We start from the raw sequence: 25,072 nt of genomic DNA, 5'->3' as shown, positions 1-25,072 counted from the left end.
AGTATCTGCAGTCCTCACTTTTTCCTAGTAGGAAGTTTCAATTCGATTGACATCATGGCATGAGAGTTTATGGAATCTGGAGGAATGCTACCACAACATCCTTAATCCAATAGGTTTCAAGTTTTTCAAGTCTTGGAAAGATCCTACAAATCAACGGAACTACCCTGAAAAACCTTTCCGATTACATCAAAGAACGGAATGCAGTTGGTCAAATATACGTCATCATTCAAACCCATGTAGTAATTTAATAATCCAACTATTTAAAAATAACAATTAATTGTCATAAATTATTTTCCTTTTCAGTTGTCTTACTGCCAGTGGTGGACTGACTAGCCTGTAATTGCTGGCTGCATTTATTCTTCTATTTTTCTGAACAGGATGCCACTCCACTGGCAGCACCCTCCTATCTAAACATGATTGAAATACAGTTCCCAGAGCCCCAGCATCTTAACTTACTTCCTTCTGCAAAATGGAATTTCTACTTGGCACTCTGAGCCTTATCCTTTCCACTTCCTCAACTGCTGCCTCCTTCACTGTGACAGTGACAACAAACTCTTCACTAATGAAGAGAAATGTAAAAGTATTGATTTTCTACCTTGGTCATGTCTGCAGAACATCATATCCTTTCTGTACCTAATTAGCCCACCTACTTTAAATGTCCATCTGCATATTTATGGTGGTCTTCCAAGTTTTCTTTTTAGTTACTTGTTAATCCACAGAATTCAGTCAGAGATTTAAGGGAGCAGCCCTGCACAACACACTGGATAACAAGAGTGAGAGCACAACACACAGAGCAAACAAGAATTGTAGTAATTTAATATAGGGAAAGTACAGTCAGTCGACCACTCCTCGGGCATGCTATACAACAGCACAAATATTCTAGAATGCAGCAGTGTTAATGAAGACAAGCCCAAAGGATTTACTGAAACAGGAGAAACTATTTCTACTCTTTTCAACGAGGATTCCTGCTCCCTTCCCCCCCACCCCCAATAAATGTTTGTTTTAAAAAGTTTTTTTATTCTCTTTCTCTAAAGCTTTCCCTTCTTTTGTTGGCACAGACTGACATCACTTTTACATAGAGGACCTTACATTCTTTACATTTGTGACTGATTCCCTAGCCACAACAAACCAAACCCCCAAATGGTACAATTTACAGTATAGTGACTTGAAAAGAAATGAAAATAAAAAGTTCACTGAATAGAAGTTATTATATATGCATTCTCTCAAAAATAGATGTTTGAATATCAAACATTTAAAAACAAAATAACAGGTTTTCTCTGTTTTTTTATATATATATATATATATATATATTTATATATAGATACAGCACATATATACAAGTTGTAATTGCTGTGCGGGTCTTGTTGATAAATTATTCTGTGTGTCAAGTTCATCTATCCATACTTCGTTCATTATCAGTTGCCAGAGTCAATCTCAAGTCTGAATTGCTATCTTCCTGTAAATATGCAGAGCCTCTCGGACTCTGCAATAACGAAGGAACGCACTCAGCAGATTCGGTCCTAATGCTCAGATTGTTAGCCGACAACCAGTGTAGGTTCCTTGGTCGCTCATAGCGACTTTCCCTAAGAGAGTTGGTGTGTCCTTTCAATAGTTCCATGTCTTCAGCTGATAAGGGAAATATCCTTGGCTCCCAAGGTTGCACCATCTAAAGGGATAAAGAAAATTCATTATAATAAATCAAAAACATTGACACCCATTCCACTGCATCATCATCCTAGTTTTCTCCTCCAATGAGTGAAAGAGACATACAATCAGATCAGTTACTATTTACAGCACTGTTTCTCAAAGTGTGATGTGACTGGCTGCTCCAGGTGTCTGTAGGCTGGTTCAAAATACAAGTCGTACAAGCTAGAAGGCCAGGATCCTTATTCCCAACACTTGTAGGATTTGACATAAGGAGACTGAGTCCCAAGAGCACAGTACAAGTTGTCTTACAAGGAAGCAACAGTAATGTAAATAAGGAAGCAACAGTAATGTAAATAGAGAAGCAAATTAATGTTGCAATATTTGCAACATACAAGTGGATTTTCAACACTTATAGGGTTAAAATCAAAGGAGAAGAAATTGGTGAACACAGTACATGATATGACTGCAATGCCTTGGAACCAAAAGTCATTTTCTCCAGTGGTTCATTAAAAACAGTCCCATGTTTTTGGTTGTTTCTTTTGCTGAGACATGTGAAAGCCAGTCAGATAGGATTGACAGATTGTCTGTGGGATGTCTTGTCTTGCCTAAGAAACTTCAGGATACAGTGTATGACCAGCAAGCACGAATGGGAGTGCACAGCAGGAGCATGTCAAATTACCAAGACATTGCTGCCCAGTGGAAATTGCTGATTTACAACAATGCGGCCACATGCACAAATTTTCAAAGAAGTTGCCTCCCTTTCTCAAGATAAACATACACTTAATTCAGGTAAATGTACTTAAATTTATGTAATTAGGTTACATTTATCACTATTCAGTAACAATGAAAGTTAAGTACTTGCATCTTAACGTTTTAGAGACAGCATCACAAAGGACGTTGACGTACACATGCATGTATCGTACAAGTGTGAGTATGGAGATCACATGCTTAATAATTAAGAATTTTTTTAAAAAAAGTTAATCAAATACAATTAACTACATCCCAATTCATCACATAAGACAAGTAGATGATGTATTAGATAACATACTAGGATGTTTCCATTATAACTGTGTACCTCAGGATTTTGGATAGAAGCACGAACATACTAAAGATTCTGAATCTATAACATATTCAAAAATCACCTGAACTTCTTCATCAGTGACTTCAGGCGTAGATGACCGAGTATCCTCATTGATTGACAGGACTCTTAAGCGATCTTTTGAGGAGAAAGAATTGAGCGATGAGCAGGTGTCAGGACTGACAGGACCAGTGAATGAGGGTGTATGAGGGTAGTCATTCAACAGATGGAATCCACTGTCAGGTGATGCTGGATGAGGAGTTGCTGCATTAGCTTGCTGCAGTTGTGGAGTAGACCTGCCATCGGCTTTGTTAGAAGATCTGAAAACAAGAAAGAAGTCATATACAGTAAAATTCTTGATTCAAAATATTGTTTCTTAACTGATTATTTGTAACTTTAGCATTAGGAGGCCAAACAATATGCATGGTCCACAGACTCAACTAATTTTCCCTCCTCCAAATGGATCATTAACTGTTTGCCTTTATCTCATCTAATCAGTAAATTTATGTGCAAATCAGTTGGAGAATCAAGGGTGGTGGGGTAATAGCATATTGGATTAGCCATAATCTGTGCTTGAGGGGCCTACTCTTATTCTTATGGTAGATCTGTATAATGAGGGTTTTCAGACTATGACATCACAAAGTAAGCATCCATGCACAATCACTTCCCAACAGAAGCCACTGAGCAGTAATCAGGATTGGAACTACTGCTGAAACCTGTGGCCTGAGATCTCACACTCGCCAATAACGAGCATTTACAAGTGGGAGCTCCTTCTGATGGTTTATTAGAGTAAATAAATCATCCTGCTGTACTGAAATCAAATGATCAGAAAGTCCCTAAGTTGCTGCCATCCCAATATGATCATATCTACATGTGATCAACATTCTCTTCAACTTTTCTTGTGGTGTGTGTGTGTGGAACTCCAAGGTCTGTGCGCAGTTGTGCTTGTTGGAAGTAGAAGCTAAGCAGCAGCTTGCTGATTCACGTGCAAACCTTCCTACCTGCCGTGTAGCCATGCTGTAGATAGGGGATGCTACATGCAATTGCTCAAAACAACTGAGTTCACACTTGAAATGCTATAAGGCTAATGAGACACCTAGTCAATAAAATCATAAGACTCAGCACCACCTTCTCTGACCAACTGGCACTGAGAAACAAATTCTGACATGGTGGACAGACTAAATGAAGGGAAGATGCATTACCTGACAAGAATCCTAGAACAAGGAGTGACAGTGTCATGCTACAGGTTAGGCCATTCAGGATTGAGATAAGAAAAGGTTTAATCACTCAGAGGCTGGTGAGGCTGTGGAGGTCAAATCATTGACTATATCTAAGAGACAGAAATAGATTTCTAGGCAGTGAAGGTACCAAGGGGTGCAGGAAGAAAGCAAGAGATATTTTTAAACTCTTTCATCAGATGTAGTTATTACTGTTGGCTCAGCATTTATTACCTATCCCCAGTTTTTCTTGATAAAGTAGGGTGAGCTGTCTTTTTCATTTTCTGCAGGTTCCAGGATTTTGACCCACAGATACTGAAGGAACAAAGATATATTTCCAAATGAGGATGGCAAGAGGCTCAAGAGAAATACTTGGAAGTTGTGTGTTCCCATGTATGTGCTGCCCTTCTCCTTTCAGATGCTAGTGGTCACTGATTTGGAAGTCTTGATGAATTTCTGCAGTGTACCTTGTAGATGGTACACACTACTGCTGATAATCAGTGGTGGAGGGAGGGAATGTGTTGCTTTCTCTTAGGTACGGTGGGCGGCACGGTGGCACAGTGGTTAGCACTGCTGCCTCACAGCGCCGGAGACCCGGGTTCAATTCCCGCCTCAGGCGACTGACTGTGTGGAGTTTGCACATTCTCCCCGTGTCTGCGTGGGTTTCCTCCGGGTGCTCCGGTTTCCTCCCACAATCCAAAGATGTGCAGGTCAGGTGAATTGGCCATACTAAATTGCCCGTAGTGTTAGGTAAGGGGTAAATGTAGGGGTATGGGTGGGTTGCGCTTCGGCGGGTCAGTGTGGACTTGTTGGGCCGAATGGCCTGTTTCCACACTGTAATCTAATCTAATCTAATCTAAAGGTAGTGTCAATCTTCTTCAATGTTGAAGTTGAACTCATCTGGCAAGTGGACGATATCATACTAATGTCGAGATGGTAAGCAGGCTTTTTGGAGAGTCAGGAGAGGAGTTACATACCGTAGAACTCCAAGCTTCGGACCTGTTTTTGTAGCGACAGCATTTATATGGCTAGTCCAGTTCAGTTGGTTGTATCCACAGAATACTGATAGTGAGGAATTCATTAATGGTAAAACTAGTGAATGTCAAGGGGCAATGATTAGATTCTAGAGATGTTAGAGATAGCCACTGTGTGGCACTTGGGTGGTATCAATATTACTTGTCACTTATCAGCCCAAACTTAACAACTGCCCAGGTCTTGTGACATTTGGACATGAACTAATTAAGGATCTGAGGAGTACAATTGATGCTGACGTTATGCAATCATGAAACCTCTACATTTCTGATCATATAACAGAGGCAAGGTCAACAATGAAGTAGCTGGAAATGGTTCGGCCCAAGACAGGTCATGAGGAACTCTTGAAGGGGGGGGGGGGTCCTGGAGCTGAAATGACTGACCAATAACCACATCAATCTTTCTTTGTGCTCGGTATGCTAGGCTTTCCCCAGGTTTCCACTGATTTTGGAAAACCAATGATTTCTAGTTTTGCTTGGGCTTCTTCTGGCTACATTTGATCTAATGTAACCTTGATGTCAAGGGCACTCACTTTCACATCACCTTTGGAATTCAGCTGCTGTTGGCTCATGGCATCTCATGTTAAAGGAAAATCTGCAGTATTATGTGCTTATGTTTCAATGCAAGCAAGTTTCCCATATGGGATCTGACCTGTCTGGCAATAATATCAGCTGAGATCATAACCAATATCAAAGTCTAACGCCCTCAAGGAGAAAATTATTAACAAGCTCAAATTAAATAGGAGTACTCTCATTTTCAAACTGTGGATGCTAGTTCTAGAGTCTTGTAAAAGGGGAAATATCTTCCGACCATCTATCCTGACAATTCCCAAATGATGTGATGCGTTTCAACAAGATCACCTTTAACATTCTGAAACTTCAATGAGAATAGGCCTAACCTGAACTCCACCCTCCTCTCCGACCAAACAACTTCACCCCCACTTGCATCCACCTATTGCACTCTCAGCTACCTTCTCCCCAGCTCTACCCCCTTCCATTAATCTCTCCACTCCCCGAGGCTCCCAGCCCCATTCTTGATGAAGGACTTTTGCCTGAAACATTGATTTTCCTGCTCCTCGGATGCTGCCTGACCTGCTGCGCTTTTCCAACACCACTCTAATCTTGGCTCAAATCTCCAGCATCTGCAGTACCCACTTCTGCCTAGTTGATTTTAACCTCACCGTGAGTCATCTTCCAAGGATGCCTACCTTGAAGAAGTTCTCCTCCTCTCTCTACAAGGATCGCAGTGAGTCTTTTCCTCTTCCTCTTCCCTGAAGTCATTTCCTCTTCCCTGAAGCTCTTCAGCCATGTCCTAAAACAGACTGCAGCTTCCTCTCTGACCTATCATCTTCACCCCCCACCGCCATCCACCTATTGCACTCTCAGCTATGTTCTCCTCAGCCCCACCTCCCTCCCATTTATCTCTCCACTCCAGAGGCTCTCAGCCCCACTCCTGATGAAGGGCTTTTGCCTGAAACGTCGATTTTCCTGTTCCTCGGATGCAGCCTGACCTGCTGTGCTTTTCCTCCACCACCACTCTAATCTTTACTCTAATCTGCAGTAGCCACTTCTGCCTTAACTGAACATTGCTTCATGAGACAGCCTTTTTAATCCCAGGAATTAGTTACCAATGCAATTTATCTCTCCTTAAGTGAAGAGACCATAACTACACAGTGAAAGGTGGTGTAGGAAGGTTATGTTGGAACTGTACAAAACTTTGATTAGGCCTCAGCTGGAATACTGTGTGCAGTTCTGGTCAGTGCATTACTGGATTGTACTGGAGGGGCTGCAGAGGAGATTCACGAGGATGTTGCCTGGGTTAGAACATTTTAGCGATAAAGGAAGGCTGAGTAGGCTCTGGTTGTTTTCTTTAGAGCAGAAAGGGCTGAGGGGGAACATAATTGAGGGGTTAAAGATTAAGAGGGGCATGGATAGGGTAGATAGAAAGTAGCTAGTTCCCTTAGTTTAAGAGTCAATAGCATGGGGTTGTAATTTTAAGGTGATGAGCAGGAAATTTACAGGGGATTTGAGGAAAATCATTTTCACCTCAAGGATGGGGAGAATCTGAAATTCACTGCCTAGAGCGCAGTAGAGGCAGGAAACCTCACAACCTTTCACACAGACTCAAGGATTCAAAGAGCCTCTTCTGTGCTGTCTATGACTATGAGTACTCCAGTGTCACTAAGACCCTGTGTAGCAGCAGCAATGCTTAGCCTATTTTTAAAATCCATTTCCTTTGCAATTAAGGTCACAATTCTACTTGCCTACCCAATCACATGCTGAACTATCTATATGCCTTTTTTTGTGATTCAGATACAGGAAACTCAGAACTTCCTTTACCACAGGCTTCTGCAGTACTTCTCTATTTAAATAACATACTGTATTTTTCTGTTCTTCCTGCCAAGTGAAAATCTTACACTTCCTGTCTTATACTCCATCTGCCAATCCACTCATTTAAACTATCTATAATCCTTTACAGGCTGCGTCTCTTATTCACAACTTGCTTTTCTACCCATTTTTGTCTCATCAGCAAATTCAGCTATCAATACTCTTTATCTAAGTCATCAATATAGAATGCAAATAATTGAGATCCCAGCAATGATCACTGTAACTCCACTAGCTACTGTCAGCAAATCTGAAAATGAACTTTTCTACAATCAGATTCACGGTTTTCTGACAGCTAACTGTCTGTTTCAGGGTTAACAGTTTATTTTCAACACCAAGAGCTTTAAACTGTGAAGTATGCTTTAGTGAGGTATTTTATCAGATGAGTTTTCAAAATTAAAAAAAATCTGCTGATTCTCATTATCCAATTTGCTTCTTTTATCTCAATAAACTCTATAAGCACAATTTCCCTTTCACAAAACCACACTGATATTTCTTGACTGTGTTATTATTTTCAAAATGTCCTGTTATTACAGTCTTAAGATATACTCAAGCACTGACCCAAGACAGTTGTTGGGCAAATTAGCCTTTAGATTGCTGCTTTCTTTCTCCCTTCTTCTTGAATAGAGGTGTTATACATTTTCTAATGTAATGGGATATTTGTAAACTCCAAGGAATTTTGAACGATCACAATCAGTACACCCATGATGTTTTATTCACCCTGTGCTGCACATGATTGGCTTCATTCCAACATGTTTCTTTACAATGGAACGCAAATAAATTTCTGAATTGTAAACAGGAATCTCCCACATCATGTTTACCTGCTTCCTCGTCTGGCCGAGCTGGTGGAAGACCACAAACACCATCTAGAACGTTCAATTTCCTCACATTTGGAATGGCGATTAAGAAAAGCTTCATCAGACATTTCTTCATACTATATATTCAAGAATAAAAAATTGAAAAGTCTAAAGGCTGACTGCAAAATAAAACATATTGAATAATTCTTCATGGGCTTGCAAAGAAATTCTGATATGTAACAAACTACCTGGTCTTCCTCTAACTTGCAATTCTGCAGCTTTAACTGTTCAACATCTACGATTCGCCAGCTGTCAAGAAGAAATAGAAACAATATCATTTTGAAAATTGTTCATCCAAAAACAAATTGATCAAATAGAATAGAGATGGCTAGGCAGGCAATGCGATGTAGCTGTAGTATGCGGGACTAGGTGGACACCAGTGCAATCCATGGTAACTGAAATAAGTACACAAAAGCCTGAATCCCGTCACCAAATCACCATTTATTTACACGTACATGGCCTCTGACCAGCCCTAGAATGAGAAGACTCTCTGAATCGTCTGTTTGTTTTTTTTTCTATTTTTCCCCACACTACCACTGAACAGCGGTGGAATCTCCTGTTTATATGTCAGTCAGGGTTCCCTGATTGGCCCAGATTAACAACTTCAATCAAGGATCACATAGTCAATGAGATCCACCTGGCTCCAGTTCCAAACATTATAGTGACCATATCTGCAGCAGGTTTTAGCTGCTTGAAGAATTGGAATCTGAGCTTGGATACTATGACACAACAGGAAGGAGAGCATTACCTGTGTTCTAGGAGACAGTCAAACCCTCTAGACTAATTACACCAATTTGGTCTGTGTTACTGCAAGTGAAACAGTATGAGGATCCAGGATTTAATTTAGTGGGAGTTTCAGCCAGTGTCATTATCCAATCAATCCAAGGTTCTTGTTCCCAGTGTTGATGGCACAGAATGCAGAGAAGATTAGTGAACTGATCAAAGCACCGAGATAAAGACTGCCATTTGAGATGGGCAAAACAGAAATATAGCAGAAATGGGGAATAGCATAGAGCTGGGGGACAGATACTGCTCTCTGCAGCAAACAGAGTCCCAAATGCTATGTGGCCCATCATGTGCCAAGATTAAGAACATCTCTTCTGGTCAGGAGAGGAACTGAGAGAGCGAGCGAAAGAGCAAGAGAGTGCGCGCGCGCGCGAGAGAGAGAGAGAGAGAGAAAGCATCCAGGTGTCATATTCCACGTAGCTACCAACAACAGAGGTAGGACTCGGACAGAGATTCCACTGAGGGATTACAAGCAGCTCAGGCTAAATTACAAAGCAGAACCACAAAGGTGATAATCTCAATAAACTACAAGCAAATTAACATAGGATAAATAAGGTTAGAACATGTCATGGGAGCAATGGATTCCAATTTGTAAGGAAATGACACCAGTACTAGGGAAAAAGAGGGGGAGTTGCTCCATTGGGACAGCTTCGTCAGTGTCCTAAAGAAATACATAACTATGGTTAGATAGGTGGGGAGAGGGACATTACAATCAGAAGTAAATTTAAAAAATCAAAAAGTTACAAGAGAGAACAGATGCAAGGTTGTGTAGAGGCAAATAATAATAAAGCGTGACAATAACCTCCCTCATGTTGTGTGGCACTGTCATCGTGCTAAATGTGACACACTGAAAACAGATCTAGCAAGTCAAGACTGGACATCCACAAGATGCTGTGGGCCATCAGCAGTAGCAGAATTGCACTCCAGCACTATCTGTAACTTAATGGCCTGGCATATCCCACAAAGATGATCAAACCAGGGGATTAACCCTGATTCAACAGACAATGCAGGAGGGCATGCCAGGAGCAGCACCAGGCACACCTGAAAATGAAATGTCAATCTAGTGACACTAACAAACAGGACGATTTGCGTACCAAACAGTATAAGCAGCAAGTGACAGACAGAGCAAAATGATCCCATAATCAACAGATCAGATCTAAGCTCTGCAGTTCTGTCACATTCAGTTGCAAATAGTTGTGGACAATTAGACAACTCGCTGCAGGAGAAGGCTCCACAAATATCCCCATCCTTAATGTCAGGATGAGTGCAATGAGCCCAGCATGAGTGCAAAAGAGGAGGCTGAAGCTTTTGCAGCAACCTTCAGTCAGAAGTGCTGAGTCAATGACTCATCTCAGCCTCTTCCAGTGGTCCCCAGCATTACAGATACCAGTCTTCAATTTGATTCACTCCACATCATATCAAGAAACAATTAGAGACTGGATACTGCAAAGGCTGTGGGCCCTGACAACATGCGGCAATAGTACTGAAGACTTGTACTCCAGAAGGTAAGTACTCCAGAACTTGCCGCTTCGCAGCCAAGATCTACCAGTATAGGTGCAACACCCAACAATGTGGAAAATTGGTCAGAAATGTCCTGTACATAAAAAGCAGGACAAATCTAACACAGCCAAGCACTGCCCATCAGTCTACTCTTGAACATTAATAAAGTGATAGAAGGTGCCATCAAGCAGCACCTGCTCTGCCAGGACCACTCAGCTCCTGACCTCATTACAGCCTTGGTTCAAACATGGACAAAACAGCTAAATTCCAGAGGTGAGAGGAGAGTGACAGTCCTTCACATGAAGGCTGCATTCAAGCAAGTTTGACATCAAAGAGCCCGAGTAAAATTGGAATCAACAGGTATCAAACGGAGCACAAAGAAAGATGGCTATGGTTGTTGGAGGTCAGTCATCTCACAATCCAGGACATCCCTGTAGGAGTTCCTGAGGGCAGTGGCCTTGGCTCATCCATTTTCAACCGCTTCATTAATGACTTTCCCTCCATCATAACGTTAGAAGTGGGGATATTTGTTGTGATTGCATGATGTTCAGTACCATATGCGACTCCTCAGATACTGAAGCACTGCATGTTCAAATACACTAAGATCTGGACAATATCCAGGTTGGGACTGACAAGTAAGCCAGTAACATTTGCACCACACACATTCCAGGCAATGATCATCTCCAATACGAGGCATCTAACCACCACCCCTTGACATTCAATGGTACTACCATCACTGAATCCCTGATTATCAATATCTGGGGATTATAGTTGACCAGAAACTCAATTGGGCAAAAGTGAGGACGGCAGATGCTGGAAACCAGAGTTTAGATCAGAGTGGTGCTGGAAAAGCACAGCAGGTCAGGCAGCATCCGAGCAGCAGGAAAATCGACGTTTTGGGCAAAAGCCCTTCATCAGGAATAGAGGCAGGAAGCCTCCAGGGTGGAGAGATAAATGGAGCATACTGTGCTTTTCCAGCACCACTCTGACAGAAACTCAATTGGACTTGTCACATAAATACAGTGGCTACAAGAGGCTAGGAATACTATAACGAGCAACTCACCCCAAAGCCTGTCGAATTTGCACAAGGCACAAGTCAGAAGTGTGATGGAATACTCCCCATTTGTCTGGATCAGTACAGCTCCAACACCACTCAAAGGCTTGACACCATCCAGGATAAAACATCTTACTTGACTGGCACTACATCCACAAGCATCCACTCCCACCCCACCGACACTAAGTAACATCAGTGTGTACTGTCTAGAAGATGCACTGCATAAATTCACCAAATATTCTCAAACAGCACCTCCCAAACCCACGATCAATTCCATCGAGAAGGACAAGGGCAACAGGTACATGGGAACACCACCACCTTCAAGTTGTCTTCCAAGCCACTCACCATCCTGACTTGGAAATAAATCACTGTTCCTTCACTGTCGCTGGGTCAAAATCCTGGAATTCTCTTCTTAATGGCATTGTGGGTCAATCCACAGCAGGTGGACTGTAGTGGTTCAAGAAGGCAACTCATGACCACCTTCTCAAAGGCAACCAGAGACAGACAACAAATTCTGCCGGCAATGCCCTCATCTCACAAATGAATTTAAAAAATGTGTAGAAAATATAAGCAAAACAGTGCACCAGAAACTGGAAACAGAGAGAGTAAAAATGGTAAAAATTCAAAGCTTAAGGCTCTTTATCTGAATGCATGCAACATTTGTCAGAAGACAGACGAGTTGCTGTTGCACATAGAAACAAATGAAAATGACTTTCTCGGTATTACGGAGAAATAGTTGCTGACCAAGACTGGGAATTCATTATTCAAGGGCATCCGATGTTCCAGAAAAATAGGTAAAAAGGAAGATGTAGTAATAATATGAGGGCAACAGATCGTGACATGGAATTAGTTTGGGTGGAATAACAAACAACAAAAGAAAGTAGTCATAAGGGGGAGTTGTCTCACTGTCAGACAATCCAAGTCAGGAAATAATGGAGGCTTGTAAGAAGAGCACAACAATTGTCATGGGTAATCTGCATATTCATTAGACAAATCAGATAGGCAAGGGTAATATGGAAGATTAATTTGCAGAGTGTATTGGGATTGTTCCTTAGAGCAGTACATTGTAGAATCTACCCAGGAATAGGCTACTTTAGATTGAGTGATGTTTAGTGAGGGAGGATTAAGGAGTGATCTTGTAGTTACAAATCCTCTAGTGAATAAAGATCACAACACGGTCAAATTTAAGAAGGGCAATGCAGTTTCCTAATTAGTGTCCTGGACTTAAATAAGGGCAATTACAAAGGAATGAAGAAAGAGTTGTCGAAAGTAGCCTGAGAAACTAGATTAAGGGGAAGATCAGGAGATGAGCTTTGGCAGACATTTAAGCAAATATTTAATAATATTCAATAAAAATTTAATCTAATCAAAAAGAAGGATTTGACGAGAAGATAAAACACCTGTGGTTAACCAAGGTGGTCAAGGAGAGTACCCAAGCAAAAACTAAGGTGTACAAAGTGGCAAATATTCGTGGTTGGCCAGAAAATTGGGACTTCTTTTTTTAGGAAACAGCAGCAGGTGACTTAACAGCAGCAGGTGACTTAAAGCAAGAAAATGAATTATGAAAGTAAATTGGTGAAAAAATTAAAAGAATAGCAAGAGCTTCTTACTCGCAGATAAACAGATAGTAACTCAAATAAGAGCCTGGCCCTTTGGAGATGCGACTGGGAAACTGATATTAGAGAACAGGAAAATGGCAGTTTATTGAAATCAATACATGGCATTGTTGTTCACAATGGAGAACATTATAAGCATACCAAAGGCATCAGATAAGCAGAGTGCTAATGGGAGGAAAGACTTTTAACACACTCAGTCTCACAATAGTTAATGTACTTCATAAACTAACAGCAGATAAATCACCAGGACCTGATGGCCTTCATCCAAGGACTTCAAAGGAACTAGCTGCAGAGATAGTGGAGGCATTGGTACAAATATTCTAGAACTCTGTGGATTTCAGAAATGGAATGGAAAACCATAAATATGATGCCCCTCTTCAAAAAGGGAGAAAAACATAAAAGAAACTACTGGCCTGTTCGCCTAACACGTTTGTTTGGAAAATGTTCAAAAATTATTAAGGAAGAAATAACTGGTCATTTAGAAAAGCTTAACACAATCAAACCGAATCTATACAATTTTGTGAATGGGAAATCATACTTGACAAATTGACTCGAGTTCTTTGAAGTCATAATAAGCAGACTTAAGAACAAGAAGCAATCCAAAGGAAAAATAATTAATTGGGACACAACCAATTTCAGTGAGATAAGACTGGACTTATTCTAGGTAAATTGCAATCAAATTGGCAACAAAACTGTCTTCAAACAGGACACAGCTCCGGTGCAGAAGGTGGTTACAGTGGTATTGTCACTGGACTAGTAATCCAGGGCACACACTAATGGTCTGCAGATATGGGTTGAATCCCACTATGGTAGATGGTGGAACTTCAATTTAATTTTTAAAAAATTGGAATGATCCACTGTCATAAAAAATGATGTAGTTCACTCATGCCCTTTAGGGAAGAGAAATCTGCCATACTGAACTGCGACTCCAGACTAACAGCAAAGTAGTTGACTTGTAGTTGCACTCTGAAATGGACCAGCTGGTAACTCCATTCAAAGAAAATTAGACTCTCAGGGCAACTCCCTGCTGACTTTATCTAGAAATGGTGAAAGTGGTGTCCGAGACATTTTCTTCAAGGGATAAATCTATGAGTATGATCGTGTCAATGTTTTGCCTGACCAGTTTGAGGGACAACATTCAATTTAATAGAAGCCATCAGATGTCACTAAGGAGAGGACTTTTTTGCATTGAGAGGACTGTTTTTACCGTTGGTGCAGAGGTTGGTGCTGGGTAGCCAGCTGGGTTTATTCCTTTCTTTAGACTTTAAAATAGCCTTTCAAATGTATTAAAGCCATTACCGAGAGTAGTTATGAGTAAACCACACTGTGGTGGCTCTGCACTCACGTGTAGACCAGATTAAGCAAGGACGAAAGAATCTCCTTCTCCAAAAAAGTTAATGAACCAGATAAGTTTTTAGGGCATTTGACAATTAGCGAATTCAAATTTCATCATTTCCCATAGTGAGGTTTAAACTCATGTCCCCAGAACATTAGCCTGGGCTCTGAATTACTAGCCCAATGACACTACCAGACTGCAACTGCTTCTATAGGGATGTAGAACTGAGAAATCAGAGCATGGCTAGAAAATAAAATGTTAACGTTAAAATCATTACTTCCATTGAGTGTACCCTTCAGAATAGCTGATGGGAGTGAACAGAAATGCTTTATTTACAGAACAAGCTGGACCTTACTGCAAGTTGAGCCAATGTCGAAGAAAGGTAAACCTCGGGGCAATATTTGTTGCGTATGAGGTACAGCTGAGTGCCTATGAAGCTGGAGAGACCTTTCATGAGAGAAATGGAAAGAAACCAGCAAGGATGTAACTCAGGGAATCTTCAAATATTGCAACACAGAAAGAATCAATCTGGCTCATCAAGCCTCTGACATTGATCACTGCTGTCCAGCATACTCACTCCACCACTTTTAAACAACTATTCAATTACCTTGCAAAATAATTTTTAGACTCTGCATCAACAGAATGCATTGTTACACTTGTTTAAAATCTCACTGACACTATCTTGTGTTACCTTGGTGTCAGGATCTCCTTGTACTGAAGTTTCTCCACTCGAGCTGCAGCAGCCATGGACATGGGAATCACAATGTTGTTTATGTCAAATGAACTTTCCCCTCTTCTCTTTCGTGCAGACTGTAAGAGTAAGCAAGAATAAAAATGATAAACCTCACCATTCTGTTCATTTAGAAGGTAATAATTTTTAAAGTTGTAAACCTGAAACAAAAACAGAGTTCTTTCTCTGATGAGGCCACCAGATGGAGTTCTGATAGCTATTTGAAGCAGGAAGGAAATACAGGGGATAACACATCCCAAAAGGCTCAACAGGCACGGGAGTACCATTGTTGCTCTTTGATGAAAGTACAAAGCATGTATTCACATGTTCACTGATGACAGACATCTATTTCTCAAACACACTTCTCTCGTCTCATCTACTGTTGCTAAATTAACAGGCTGCCTATCCGACATCCAGTATCTAGTAATTTCAATAATGGAAAACCTGAATCTTCAATTCTAGTATTCATGCTCTCAGAAAGAAATCCTATTTCCATCTCCATTGCGCCCAACTCACTCGACACAATCCTTAATCTTTTTGAGCTCTTGAACATCCGTGTTCATGCAATTCTGGCCTCTTCAGCATCCCTAAACATAACTCCGATATGGTTGCCATCACAGGGACATAGTAAAGGAAGGAACACAATTGGCAACTCAACATTGTGGATAGGATAGAATCTTCAGGCAAGACAGAGGAGTGTGTCCAAGAACGATATCTTGGAAGGTGGTCAAGTGAGGATTTTTGGGTACACTCACACTATTATGAGTGTATTACAGGGCCCCAAACAGTCAGCGGGCAATTGAGGAGCAGACATGTAGTCAATTCACTGAGGTGTGCAAAAAATAAAAGTGTTTTTGCATTAGGTGATTTCAACTTCCCCAACATAAACTGGGATAATCATAGTATAAAAAGTTCAGAGGAAGTAGATTTCTTGAAATCTACACAGTAAAGCGTTTGAGTCAACATGTAGAAGGCCCTACAAGAGGTAGTGCAATGTTGGACTTGATTTCTGAGAACAAAGACGGACTAATGTTCAAGGTGGAAGTGGGGAAGCACTTCAATGATAGTGACCATTTCACCATAAGTTATAAGTTTGTTATGGAAAAGAAAAAACAATGGTTTGCAAGAGCGAACTTTGGATTGGGGAAGGCAAATTTTATTGAAATAAGGCAGGATTTGGCTGAAGCAGACTGGGAGCAGCTACTTTCTCTTCCCGAACAAAAAATTTAAAACATTAACATGTAACCTCTAAACTGAAATACAGAACTTTCGATGTTTACGGATAAACAAAATGAGTGTTAAAGTAAAACGTATTTTATAAGGTTTCTAGTCCTGCCACCTCCTATCACGAATGATGGTGGACAATTAAACAATAAAGAGGTGAAGGGTTCACAAGTATCATAATTCTCAATGATGGGGGAGCACAGCAACAAACTGCAAAGGTTAAGTCTGAAGTTTTTGTAGCATTTTCACACAGAAGCGCTGACTGCATGATCCATCTCAGCCTCCTCCTGTGGTCTCTAGCATTATATGTTACGTCTTAAACCAATTCAATTCACGACTTGTGATATCAAGGAACAGTTTAAGACATTGGGCAACCACAATAAGCCCTGGCTATTTCGTACAGAATAATACCAAAGACCTGTGCTCCAGAGTATCCTTGCCCTTAGCCAGCTGTTCCAGTATAGCTGCAAAACTAGTATGTACCTAACAACGTGGAAAATTGTCCATAAATATCCTGTGTATATATTTAAAACAAATCCAACATAGCCAATTATCACCCTATCAGTCTCTAGCATCAGCAAAGTGATGGAAACGTTGGAAATTGGGGACCCTTTAAAACTGAATTTTTATAGCATTTCCTATGTATTTTCAGACTTCATCTAACTGCTCTTAAAGTCTATCTCCTTTCCCCAAGCATATATAATTCGTAAGCAACATAAATGTAAAGTGATAATAATGATCAATGAGGCCACTAGGTTTCATAAAATCAGTTCAAATAAGTACACTGCATAGCATTATCAACGCAGTGTTCAGGAAAATAGTTTTGCTCCAAAAAGGATGAAAATTAAGCTTCAAAGGAAGGTGGTTAATTAGGGAACAGTTATTCTCGAGGATTCAAGTCAGTTTAAATATACAATGTTAACAACTGCTCAACGTTAGAGGGCAATACTCATTCGGCAGCAGTGCTTGCAAGGCAGCTGTTTTCTTCAGATGAAAGATGGACCAAATGAGGAGGAAGACCCAAGGGATATATCCTGTGCCTACTATCCTGTTTGTTCATTTTTGTTTATTTTTAAAATTTATATTCTAAGCTCGGTAGTCAGTGGGGAAGCCCAGCACACTCATGAAAAGATAAGGCTGAAACATGTGCAACAATCTTCAGTCAGAAGTGCAAAGTTGATGATCCTCAGCATTACAGATGCCAGTCTTTAGACAATTCGATTCACTCCACATGACATCAAGAAATGGTTGGAAGCATTGGATACTGCAAATGCTTAGGTTCTGAAAACATTCCAACAACAGAATTGAAGACTTGTGCTACAGAACTAGCTACACTCCTAGCTAAGCTGCAATATCCCACTACAGCAACAACAATGACATCTACAGTGAAAAGTTGCTCAGGTTTGTCCTGCACACAAAAAAGCAGGACAAATCCAAACAGGCCAATTATCGTCAAGGGAGACAGGGCACAAGGACAGAAGAGCTAAGACAGGACACAAGGACAGAATTCCAGAGGTAACCTGAGGGTAAGGGTCCTTGACTGAGTCAAATGGAGCCATAGCAAACTCGGAGTCAATGGGAACCGGGGCGGGGGGGGAGTTCTTCATTGGACGGAGTCATACCTAGCATGTCGGAAGTTGGTTGTGGTTGTTGGAGGTGAGTCATCACAACTCAGGACATGTCTGCAGGAGTTACTCAACAATTTTCAGCTGGCTTATCAATGACCCTACCTTCATTATAAGATTTCAAGTGGGGTTGTTTATTGCTGATTGCAATGTTAAGCAGCATTCACGATTCCTCAGAACTGAAGCAGTCCATGTCCAAATGCGACAGGACTTTAGCCACAGTTCTGAGGAATAGTCATCACACTTGAACCATTAATGCAGTTTTCTTTCCATAGATGCTGCCAAACCTGGTGAGTTTTGCAAGCAGTTTCTGGTTTTGTTTCAGATCTCCAGCATTCACAATTCTTTGTTTTATTTTGATGTTGAACTCACTGCCTCAACTCTTCAGGTGTGCTTATCTCTGACAGATTTCTGTTCTCAGCTTTCTTCTTGCTCTCCATCATTACTTTTGTTTTCTCTTTAAGTATTTGACTAAGTCTTTGTCAAAACCCATTTCCACAGCCACATCTCATTCCTCAGTGACTGCCTCCAGTTTAGACTTGCCCCACCTGACTGAACTTTCATGCTTAGTGTTTTTAATCAACCCAGGATCACAGATATCTCTAATGCACAACACTCCTCAGATGGCATTGTAGGTCTATCCACACCAAATGGACTGCAGCAGTTCAAGAAGGCAGTATCTTCTCAAGGGGGAACTAGGGATGGACAATAAATGCTGGCCTAGCCAGTAATGCCCATGTCCCACAAGTGAAGTAAATTTTAAAAAATCATCATGATTTGTGGCACCATAAACAGTGGTTGCAGTGGTGCAGGATTTGACCACAAGAGTACAGACATACTATTTCAGCTATACAAAGCCTGGTTAGATTACATCTAGAGTACTAACAGCAGATCAGAACACGATACCTTCAGAGCAACAATGATCTTGGAGGGGATGCAAAATACATTTACCAGAGTGCAAGGATTAAATTACGACACCAGATTCACAAAGTCGGATGGCATTTTGTGTATTCAGATGGTTAAATGATGATTTAAAGTCCACAACACATTAAAAAAAAAGATAGAAAATTTACTTCTGCCAAATGTGTTGTGTAGTACTTTGCCAGGTAGAGTGGGGTTTGTGGTGGTGGCAGTGATGCAGAATCTAAACATTAGAGCCGATTGACAACTCACTTAGAAAGTTATAGTTTGGTTAGAATAAAAGCATTGTTAAAAACAGTCTTAAGGATTCCTTAATGTAAGTTTCCAGCATTTTCTAATTGCTGACGTCAGCCTTACTGGCCCACAGTTCATGATTTTTTCATTCCCTTTTTATTTGAATAGTGCTTTTGTATTTTCTAACTTCCAACCTAATGTTCCAGAGTCGACAAAATTGAGGAAAAGCAGAAGCAGTGCTCCATTATCTCTCAGTTCTCTATTTTAGAGCTGAATGTAGGTCGTCAGGTCTTAAGGATGTGTAAGATCTTAGTCATTCACGTTTCTCCAGTACTAGATGCATTTCAAATCATGAATCAATGCTTTAACTTACTGGTGTAGACGTGGTGGTTGTTGCTGTCTGGTTGTGTACGACTGAAGAAGGGGGGTCAGTGAACGAAGGTGAATGGTGGATTGTTGAACTGAGTTTTGGAGTCTGGGAGTTTAGTAGTGATGGGGATGAACTCGAAGCAGCTTTGTGCCGTTTACTGAGTGCTGTGTAGAAGAAAAACAACATAGGGTTAGCAGTGCTCAGAACATCACTCATTCTTTATATTTTGGGAGATAATACATAATACCTTATGAAGCTCCCATTATTAACATGAATCAAATTGTGCTGAAATAATGGTGGGATGGGTGAAAAACATGAGGAGGACAGTAGGATAAGGTGAGGAAGAGGGAGAATGGGGTCCAAATTGGAGTGAGGAACTATGCCTGATTCCAGTTGCTATCCACTGACCCTTGTAGGAACAATGTCTTTATGAACTCTAATTTTGTATGTAATGTAAAAACAACCTCACATTGACTTGTTCTTGTGATTAAGAGAATATATACCAGGTGTCAGGTCTGAAAACTGCGTGATGGCAAGCAACACTAAGGTTTATTAAAATTCCACTATAATTTACTTCCTATACATGAACCTCAACTCTGACTGTCAAGATATTTTGTCATGCTTTTCTGTCAACATTTACCATAATAAATCGCTATGACAAACAAAAATAGTTTGTGCATTAATCATTTAAAATATAATTGCAGGCAGCTAGCTGCATCAAGTTTATCATGGCATTATTTAAATTTATATTTTGTGCAAACAAAAGACTTGCTGTCAATTGACCATGAGCAAAACAACAGACTTTCCAGTTGAATTACAGATGAATATATTCTTGGTCAGGAGAGAACCAAAGTCAGCAACTATCACCACCATGCAACATCTGGCCACTTGGGTGTCACTTTGGCTAGGCACTGAAAAGAAGGTGTTAAATTGAAAAAGTACAGTTAAGGAGAATTACAACTTAGTCTGATCGAATGCAGAAATTGACCACAGATGACAGGGTTCCAATGACTGACAGGTCAAACCAAATCCTACCAGGAAAAATTTATAGTGTTTGACACCGATAAAATACAGGCATTTCAGCAGAGGCTCACTTACCTAAGTGGACAGATGACTTTTGCTTCTTTATTTGTGTATTGAATTTTTCTGTAAAAGGATCAATCTCTGTTTTAGAGGTTGGCTGCCAGAAATCTAATCTTTGTTTGAAGACTTTTTCTGATGCATTCCTGCTGTGTACATATTCTAATGGGGAAGAAAAATAAAACTGATGGATCAGATGAGGGAGGTTATGTGACACAACCAAATCTAAAACTCTTCCACTATAAAATGGGAAGCTCCATGACTTGAAAGTCCTTCCATTTAGATACCCAGAGAATATATTCCTTAGATTTTGAAACACATTAAGGGCAGTAAACCAATCAATATTTCTATTTTTAATTCCTATTTTTCAGATCAAATCTCTGTTCTTTTCTCCCCCGATAGTTGCTTGTATGTAGCATCTTAAACAACTCAGGGGTTTGTGTCTTACTTCTTTTGGTTGTGTTTCTTGGACAGTTTTTCACCACAAGACCTAGCGGGTTCTCTTGTCCTATCTTATCAAACTCTCCACCTTAATTTACTAATTAACCCCCATGTTGTTTCTCATGTCTGATTTCTGATCCAAATTACCACATGCTTTTCAGGAAGAACTTGCCATTCAGCAGATATCCTGCAATTCATATGAGCCAGTACCATCTTTAAAAGCCCATTGTTCACACATACAAGCATTGTTAGTCTGGAGCTGCCCTACATGCTTCCCAACATTTACCCCACTCAAGGCACACATAGGGAAATGGGCACCCTGCTGTACAGACAGATTCCTTAAGATCCTGCTGGATGGGATGTTACACAGGTGAAACTTCCTCTTCCTCCAGGATGAGGGGTGAAGGTCACTGCACCTGACAACACTAACATGGTCTAGGGTTACAACCGAGGTCAGTGCAGTCTCTCTGTTTGGAGGGAGGAATACCCAGCACTATAGGAAGGAGGTCAATTATATCTTCTCCATTCCTCTAATGTAAATGCTATCATCACCTTGCTAATAATTCACACTCTGTCTCTGCTACTGTACTCAACTCACATCAAAGCTTATGCTTTAATCATTCTCATTAACCCATATGGCACATTTCCTCATTGTTACCCACTCCAACTCCTCAACATTACTAACCCTGTATGCCCTCTGTGCTGCCTACTCACTTGCTTGAGACAGCTCCCCACCTAGGGACAGAAGTAAGTCATTCAGCCCCTCCAACTTGTTCCACCATTCAGTAAGATCATGGTCGATCTGCGACCTAACCTCTGCTATCCTGTGTGTGTAGGACAGCTTCCTAACATCTCTCATGAATGGTCTGGCCCTAATTATCAGACTATGTCCCTAGTTCTAAAATCCCCAACCAATGGAAATAGTTTATCCTGATCTACCCTGTCTTTTCCTCTTAAAATCCTGAAGATTTAGATCAGATCACTCTTTAACCTCTAGAGAAACCCATTATGTATAATCTCTTCTTATGACTTAAACCCTTAACCCAAGTATCATTCTTGGAAACCGATGTTACATTCCCACCAAGGCCAATATATCCTTCCGAAGATATGAGTACCCACATATGCTCACAGTATTCCAAGTGGAGACTAACCTGGGTTTTGTATAACTGCAGCATAATTTCTACATTCTTGTGATCTAGTCCTCTAGATGTAACAACTAGCATTCTATTGTTTTTCTTAATTATTTTCTGCCCCTGATCATGACATTTTAAGGATCAATGCACCTGAACCCCAACTCTCTTTGGTCATCCATTGCATTTAATTTCATACCATCTAGAAAGAACACTGATCTATCCCTTTTCAGTACAAAATGGATAACCTCAAACATGCTTACGTTTGCCACAGTTTTACTCATTAGTATAAAATTACAAAGAGATATTGATAGACTATCTATACTGTCTACAATGCTGCGTAACCGACAACAAAATGGCAGATGGAGTAGAATGTTGGTAAATGTAAGGTCTCCCATTTTGGTAGGAATAATAGCAAAATGGAGCATTATTTAAATGATGAAAAAATGCAGCACACTGCTGTGCAGAGACACCTGCGCATGAATCACAAAAAAGTTGGTTTGCAGGTGCAGCAAGTAATTAAGAAGGCAAATAGAATATGATCCTTTACTGTTACAGGGATGAAGTTTAAAAATAGGGAGGCTGCACTCAGATAGGATGGTGTGGCCACACCTGGAGTACTGTGTACAGTTTTGGTATTGTTACTTGAGAAAAGACAGACTGGCACTGGAGGGGTGCAGAGAATGAGTAGACTGGGACTATACTCATTGGAATTGAGAAGAATGATGGGGGATCTTATAGAAACATATAAAATGTTGAAGGAAATCGATAAAATAGAATCAGTGAGGTTGCTTCCACCTGCAGGTGAAATTAAAGGGCATAGCAACAAAATAAGGGGGAGCAGATTTAGGCCTGAGTTGAGGAAGAACTTCTTTACCTAAAGGGTTATTAATTTGTGGAATTCCATGCCCAGTGAAGAAGCTGAGGCTACCTCGTTTAATATCTTTAATACAAAGATACATAGATCTTTGAACAGTAACAGAATTAAGGGTAATAGCAAGTGGCGGTGGTAAGTGGAGCTGAGTCCACAAACAGATCAGTTATGATTTTACTGAATGGTGCAGTAGGCTCGAAAGGCCAAATGGCCTATTCCTGCTTCTATTTCTTATCTAAAAGTCACAGCTATGCCTCCGACCTTTATTTTCCTAATAGTTACTTGCCTTCAAAGTTTGTGAGAAGATTTGTAGCTCGGGTGCTCGTTGCTGTGGTTCTGTTCGCCGAGCTGGAAGTTTTTGTTGCAAACGTTTCGTCCCGTCTCGGTGACATCCTCAGTGCTTGGGAGCCTCCTGTGAAGCGCTTCTGTGGTGTTTCCTCTGGCATTTATAGTGGCCTGTCCCTGCCGCTTCCGGTGGTCAGTTTCAGCTGTCCGCTGTAGTTGCCGGTATATTGGGTCCAGGTCTATGTGTTTGTTGATGGAGTTTGTGGATGAGTGCCAAGCTTCTAGGAATTCCCTGGCTGTTCTTTGTTTCGCTTGCCCTATAATGGTAGTGTTGTCCCAGTCAAATTCATGTTGCTTGTCGTCTGCGTGTGTGGCTACTAGGGATAGCTGGTCGTGTCGTTTCGTGGCTCGTTGATGTTCGTGGATGCGGATCGTTAGCTGTCTTCCTGTTTGTCCTATATAGTGTTTTGTGCAGTCCTTGCATGGGATTTTGTACACTACATTAGTTTTGCTCATGCTGGGTCTCGGGTCCTTCGTTTTGGTGAGTTGTTGTCTGAGCGTGGCTGTTGGTTTGTGTGCTGTTATCAGTCCTAGTGGTCACAGTAGTCTGGCTGTCATTTCAGAGATGTTCTTGATGTATGGTAGTGTGGCTAGTCCTTTGGGTTGCGGCATGTCCTCGTTCTGTTGTCTCTCCCTTAGGCTGCCTAAGATGCCTAAGGGAGAGACAACAGAACGAGGACATGCCGCATACATCAAAAACATCTCTGAAATGACAGCCAGACCACTGCGACCACTAGGACTTATAACAGCACACAAACCAACAGCCACGCTCAGACAACAACTCACCAAAACGAAGGACCCGAGACCCAGCATGAGCAAAACTAATATAGTGTACAAAATCCCATGCAAGGACTGCACAAAACACTATATAGGACAAACAGGAAGACAGCTAACGATCCGCATCCACGAACATCAACGAGCCACGAAACGACACGACCAGCTATCCATAGTAGCCACACACGCAGACGACAAGCAACATGAATTTGACTGGGACAACACTACCATTATAGGGCAAGCGAAACAAAGAACAGCCAGGGAATTCCTAGAAGCTTGGCACTCATCCACAAACTCCATCAACAAACACATAGACCTGGACCCAATATACCGGCCACTACAGCGGACAGCTGAAACTGACAACCGGAAGCGGCAGGGACAGGCCACTATAAATGCCGGAGGAAACACCACAGAAGCGCTTCACAGGAGGCTCCCAAGCACTGAGGATGTCACCGAGACAGGGGACGAAACGTTTGCAACAAAAACTTCCAGCTCGGCGAACAGAACCACAGCAACTTACTTGCCTCTCATTCCTGGAGGAAAGTCATACACAAGAGGGTAGAAAGACTCAAGACACAAGATGGGCTGCCCGACATTCAGCTCCTCACCACTCATGACTAACTGATCTGAGTGGTTGACAGACCAGTTCCAAATCCTGGGACTAATATCGAAGACTGCCTTTGACTTCTTATGTCGGCAACTCTGAGTGAAGGTCGTCTCCCTTGATATGACCAAAACCTGCTGACAACCATGAAAAGCTTGCTTCCTTTGTGTTTAAAATAAATGGGAAAGCAAGTCAGAAGTAATTTTAGCACTA

General features: G+C 41.1%; 1 protein-coding gene across 1 annotated transcript in view; it reads right to left on the bottom strand.

The window, feature by feature from the left end:
* Window positions 1-1,266: 1,266 nt before the first annotated feature.
* Window positions 1,267-25,072, bottom strand: part of LOC122548963 (KAT8 regulatory NSL complex subunit 1-like) — a 169,343-nt gene continuing 145,537 nt past the window's right edge. The window contains exons 8-14 of the mRNA XM_043687998.2: window positions 20,710-20,853; window positions 19,615-19,775; window positions 15,199-15,317; window positions 8,404-8,464; window positions 8,180-8,292; window positions 2,790-3,045; window positions 1,267-1,666 (exon numbers count right to left, since the gene is read on the bottom strand). Of these exons, the coding sequence (XP_043543933.2) occupies window positions 1,391-1,666; window positions 2,790-3,045; window positions 8,180-8,292; window positions 8,404-8,464; window positions 15,199-15,317; window positions 19,615-19,775; window positions 20,710-20,853 (1,130 nt within the window). The 3' untranslated portion in view covers window positions 1,267-1,390. The remainder of the gene's footprint in view (window positions 1,667-2,789; window positions 3,046-8,179; window positions 8,293-8,403; window positions 8,465-15,198; window positions 15,318-19,614; window positions 19,776-20,709; window positions 20,854-25,072) is intronic.

The sequence above is a fragment of the Chiloscyllium plagiosum genome, unplaced genomic scaffold (genome assembly GCF_037043375.1).
Source record: "Chiloscyllium plagiosum isolate Xiang-an unplaced genomic scaffold, Cpla_swu_hap1 HiC_scaffold_4, whole genome shotgun sequence".
In the NCBI taxonomy this organism is placed as follows: domain Eukaryota; kingdom Metazoa; phylum Chordata; class Chondrichthyes; order Orectolobiformes; family Hemiscylliidae; genus Chiloscyllium; species Chiloscyllium plagiosum.
Note: the sequence above shows the minus strand (reverse complement) of the source record. Positions and strands in the feature narration are given on the sequence as shown.